The sequence below is a fragment of the Lissotriton vulgaris genome, unplaced genomic scaffold, assembly GCF_964263255.1.
Source record: "Lissotriton vulgaris unplaced genomic scaffold, aLisVul1.2 SCAFFOLD_14445, whole genome shotgun sequence".
Lineage (NCBI taxonomy): Eukaryota > Metazoa > Chordata > Amphibia > Caudata > Salamandridae > Lissotriton > Lissotriton vulgaris.
Window position 1 is genome coordinate 1,121 of NW_028245148.1, and position 5,604 is coordinate 6,724.

The following is a 5,604-nucleotide window of genomic DNA, read 5'->3' on the forward strand; positions in this document are numbered from 1 at the left end:
AGTCACAGGATTTCCATATGTCTAAAGCAGCATGCAACGTGGCGACATTGTGAGGGTTTATATACTACATACCTTCGTAAGTGGTTCAAAGTTCCACATCAGGTTGCAAAAGAGTCGCAAGTAACGCGGTCTTTGCTGAAAGGTTAGAGAGCAAAGGTAATATTTAGCAAAAGTGACTCTACAAGAGTAATGTCCTATCTAGGACCTAACAAGGTTCAGAGAGGAACAGAGAGGAAGTTCTAACCGCCATTCTTACCCGTGTGTTCAGAAGCATGTGCTGCTTGTGCTGACTCTGCCCCTGGAAGGGGAGGCTCTAGTTCAGGATGCTGTTTATAGTGGAAGTAATAGAAATAAACAAGGGATTACCAGGTCAAAAACGCTTACTTCAAGATGGTAGCTCTGCTAGAAATTCCCTCGTAAGTGAATTGTCAAAATAGACATCAGTGGAACCTGTGATGACAGAACAGTTTTTGTCAAAAGAAGTACATCTGTAAATTACATAATATTTTTAGGAGAATTAAAAGAAACGAACGTTCTTTTACAGGAAAATCGGATAATGTCATTATTTTTAGAGAACAGATTAAGAGAACTGATGCCAGGGAATATTATCATTCAAACCCGATACATGGGTTTTAAGGCGATTTACCCATCGCTGTTCCTTCTCAAAAAGGATCTGTTCAGCATTTTGATTTTTATCATGGAGCATCTCGAGTATTGTCCAGCTCAGTTCATCGCATGTATGCCCAGCTTCCAAAAAGTGTGTGCTGAGTTTGGTGGTATTTTTCTTCAGTCTCACATTACTCCTGTGTTCACCTATGCGGATTTTAGATTTTCTGCAGGTCATGCCAATATATTTGAGATGGCAAGGGCATGTGACCATATACACCACATGCGTGGAGTTGCAATTGGTGTGGGATCTCTGGGTCCAAATGAAGTCATCAGTCAGCTGTAATGTTTTGGTGGTTTTAGTGAATTTGCACACCCCACAGGTACCACAGGGAGAAGTGCCCTGTGACTGGAACCATATTGATGTTCCTGATGGTAGTTGTCGTGGAATTTTTCTTCTTTGGTCGAGTGTGCACCAAGACATCTTTCAGATTCTTTGTTCTTCTGTTGGCGAATCTTGGTTTTGGCCAATTATACACGCCTGACGTTATTATTTTCCAGTTTTTTCTTATCAACTTTTGTACTTCATAGCTAGCAGGGCAGTAGGTTGTGACGCAGGTGACCAGGTCTCACCTTCTTTGAATAAATATTACTGTTATGGGGAACTACCGTTTTTTACAACTCCCCCCCCCCCTTTTTATTCATTACCTCTTGAGATCTGTCCCCCTATCTCTGGACACTTCTACACTAACTTGAGGTTGCCTCGGGTGAGGCAGGCATACAGCACGTTATTTTGACAACCCAATGACTATGCCCTGACGCCTGACTAGGGGCGGACGAAAAGATATACCGCACGTTTTCAACATCCGATTGTGTCAGCGTCTATGAGGGTTGTCAAAGAATAACCAATGGTTATTGTAGAGACTAGTGTCCATTCCCACTGTTGATTAATTAATGACTTACTAAGGGGAACTGAATGGACTACAATTCCTCTTCCCTCCCTTTTGATGAAAGCCTTTAAGCAGCGCACAGCTGCGGGAACGTAACACCCTTGCTCACGAATTTGATAGCATTGAGGTGTATTCCTTCCTTTTTTACCTTTTTTTGGGATTACGAGTCTTGAATGATGGAGGACAACGTTGGTCTTAGCTTTACTGGCAGCGATATTGATGAAATTCTGGCAGCACAGTCCTTACTACAGAATGCAGACTTTACACAAGCCATTGCAAAAACAGACGAATGGGATACCCTAACGAACAAGAAGAGAGAACAGATTAGAACTGCAATACATGGCATTATTATGACCGAGTATTTGAGAACAAAATCGGCACCAAGAGGCTTATGGATATCCAATGCACCTAGAATCTTCATGCATGATCTAGCATTCAGAAGAGACTGGTCTTCCATATCTTGGAAGTGTACCTTGGATTACTTAGTGCTTATAGTCAAGACCGCTAAAAGACTATCAGATGCACTATTAGCGGAAATCTTAACGTGTGAAACTCAACTAAAGAACCGCATTAACCCACAAGTATATAAAACAAGACTAGACGAGATCAATAAAGAAATGGACGAAACTCAACAGTTTCTGATGCAAAATAAACTTCAGAAATTAGCGAAAGATCTCAAAAAATTCAGCCAAGAACGCATGCACCCCTATTCTAAGGAGGATTATATTGCCAATGAGGTCACCTCAGACACAGATTCTGCAGGGTGGTCTTCTGATGGCTCAGAAGGAAATCAGGATCCACAAACATCGAGGAGGGGACGTTACACCTCAAGGTTTAGAGGTCCACGACGTGGAAATAGAGGGAACAGATGGCACAGACCACCATTTTTTCCAGGAAACCCTATGCCTTTCTTCCAACCGTTTATGCCCCCATATGGAGGTTGGATGAACCCCTACACCCAGGGGGTGGACCAACAACAACAAATGGGGAACCAAATGATGCATAACCAAATTCCACCCCTCCAATCGACACAAGCTTTTTTAGGGAGAGGCCAAAACCAACAAAGAGGCAAAAAGAAAAACATAACATGGCAAGACCGTCCCCTGAATGTACAAACCCGCAGCATGTCTTCAGCCCAGACGGAACAGAACAAGAAGAATCACTAATAGTGAACTTAACAGATACGATCCTGTCCCAAGAACAAACTATAGTCTTGAACAAAGGCTTAGGCTTCGTTCCTACCCCCACCTTGGACTCCTTTAAACTTAAATGCGAACTGTCTGAATTTTGTAGGACATTAAAACTTAAGGCATTCTTTGATGGCTCCCCCCCAACCAACAATGAGGGAGACACCACATTAAGGAGGAAGTCTAAATTCTTACCCCCCACAAACAATGTACCAATCGAAATACTAGCCTTTGAACAGGCAATTTTGAAAGGAATAGACCATCTTGAAAAAAAGAAAAAACCCTTCCAAAATCTTACCAAAAAGGAAAGAATTGCCCTCAATGAGCTGAAAGACAATGAAGACATAATTATAAAACCAGCCGATAAGGGCGGAGGGGTAGTGATCCTTACAAAAAAAGGTTATGATCAACAATGTCTTGCCCTACTGTCCAATGAAACTTTTTACAGGAGGTTGGAATCTGATCCAACTGCAAGACTAATGAATACCATCGCCATAATGGTTCATGAGGCAGAAGTAAGCGGATGGATATCCAAAAAAGAAGCCGATTTCTTGACACCACGAGTTCCAAAAATACCATTTTTTTACTCGCTACCCAAAACTCATAAAAACAAGTTACCACCACCAGGCCGTCCAATTGTGTTGGGAATTGGTTCTCTTCTGGAACCTCTTTCAAAATTTGCGGACGAATATTTAAAACCGATTGTCCAGCGAACCCCGACATATCTCAAAGACACCCGCCACCTATTAATACAGATTGCAGACAAAGAATTCGACCCACGGAACATGATCTTAGTAGGATTGGATGTCGAATCATTGTACATGAGCCTACCACAAGATGATACCATGCAGATGCTCGAAGACCTACTCTTTCAGGAAGAATGGTCCCATTGGACTCCCCGCCATTTTGTCCTAGAGTGCTGTAGGCTAGCCTTAAAGGAGAATTACTTTGAATACAATGGACTCCTCTTCCTACAGTGCCACGGTACTTCCATGGGCAGTGCCTTCGCGCCGTCAGTAGCGGGACTGTACGTCAGCCAATTTGAACAGAAGTTTGTCCTTAACAACGACAACCCATTCGTTTCCAGTATTAAATACTGGAAACGATACATTGACGATATCCTGCTGATCTGGGAAACAAAACAAGACCTAACCACATTCATTGAATGGCTGAACAGGAGGGATCGCTGGCTTAAATTCACCTTCTCAGCTAGCCATACTAGCATTGATTTCCTCGATCTGACCATCTTCGCAGAAAATGGGAAACTTGAGACAAAAACTTATACAAAACCGACGGCCAAAAATAGCCTACTGTCTTATTATAGTTACCATCCTCGCCCACTCAGAGACAACCTTCCATATAGCCAATTCCTCCGGCACAAGCGCAATTGTAGCAAAGAACATGATTACAAAGAACAAGCTACAGTCCTGAGTAAAAAGCTACGAGCAAGAGACTACACGCCCCAAGTGATTGCAAAATGTAAAAAGAGAGCAAAGAATCAACCTCGGGAATGCTTACTCCAACTGCATGACAAAGAACCAATAAAAGACCTGGTCACCTGCGTCACAACCTACTGCCCTGCTAGCTATGAAGTACAAAAGTTGATAAGAAAAACTGGAAAATAATAACGTCAGGCGTGTATAATTGGCCAAAACCAAGATTCGCCAACAGAAGAACAAAGAATCTGAAAGATGTCTTGGTGCACACTCGACCAAAGAAGAAAAATTCCACGACAACTACCATCAGGAACATCAATATGGTTCCAGTCACAGGGCACTTCCCCTGTGGTACCTGTGGGGTGTGCAAATTCACTAAAACCACCAAAACATTACAGCTGACTGAGGACTTCATTTGGACCCAGAGATCCCACACCAATTGCAACTCCACGCATGTGGTGTATATGGTCACATGCCCTTGCCATCTCAAATATATTTAATCAGAAAAAAGAGTGCCTCTCCACAACTCAATTGCAACCATATTTATGGAACATTGAAAACGCAAACTGTCGTTTCCAAGCAGGTACTTTTATTTATACCACTTAATTGGACAGTTGTACTTCATTTGTCAAACAAAACGTATTATGAGCAGACAAGACCTATGTGTAACATGAGATCAAACCAAAGTAAAACTTTGAAATACACCACAGTGTCAAAACTGAATATAAGCAAAACTCAATATAGTCATTGGTTAAACAGACAATATATGGAATACAGACAATAACATTACAACACACATTACAATCAATGGTAAATACAATTAGGCATTTGATTGAAGCAAAAGAGAAGTAAAGCAAAAAGAAATTGAAAAGAGACGCGAAAATGAATTCGAGAATCTTGTGTAACCAGTGGTTGCTGGTGAATGAATTATCCTTTTCTAATTAGCCGACGCGTTTCGAATCCAGAAGATTACTTTCCAGATTCTCATCAGGGCATGGTTATTCTGTCTGTAAATTTACCAAAGAGAAGGAAAGATTGTGTAAACTTCATGAAACAAGAGCGACAGTCTCCCTATATTGTGACACTCAGCTAGGGGGAACCTACCGCTTTTGAAGGAAGCTAATTCAATGAAAGTGTGGCAGTGCAGATTGAAGAGGGAATCCAGGAATTGGAACTACCTATGACAAAATGAATTGGCATTAGACCGATTAAAAAGCTAATGACTGAAGAGTGCGAAATACTTTGTTTAAAAATGCACATACCGTCAACTTTTTCAAGTTAGTGTAGACGGTTTTTTCTACGTTGAATGCAGGCTCATCGGCACATTTATTAAACCTCAAGCGGCCTGTGGCACTCTAGGAAAGAACAATGGTGTTGTTAAAGCCGGGAGCGGGAATTTTTAAAGATTAAACGAGTAGTGTGCTA

At 41.6% G+C, this 5,604-nt stretch overlaps 1 protein-coding gene across 1 annotated transcript; it reads left to right on the plus strand.

The window, feature by feature from the left end:
• The first annotated feature begins 1,729 nt into the window (after positions 1 to 1,729).
• Positions 1,730 to 2,722, plus strand: LOC147666510 (uncharacterized). Its single transcript, XM_086949031.1, has one exon. The coding sequence runs from the start codon at positions 1,730 to 1,732 to the stop codon at positions 2,720 to 2,722; it is 993 nt and encodes a 330-aa protein (XP_086805157.1).
• Positions 2,723 to 5,604: the final 2,882 nt, after the last annotated feature.

What these genes read in the sequence shown, in the direction of transcription:
- LOC147666510 (XM_086949031.1), top strand. Translation starts at nt 1,730, where the DNA reads ATGATGGAGGACAACGTTGGTCTTAGCTTTACTGGCAGCGATATTGAT.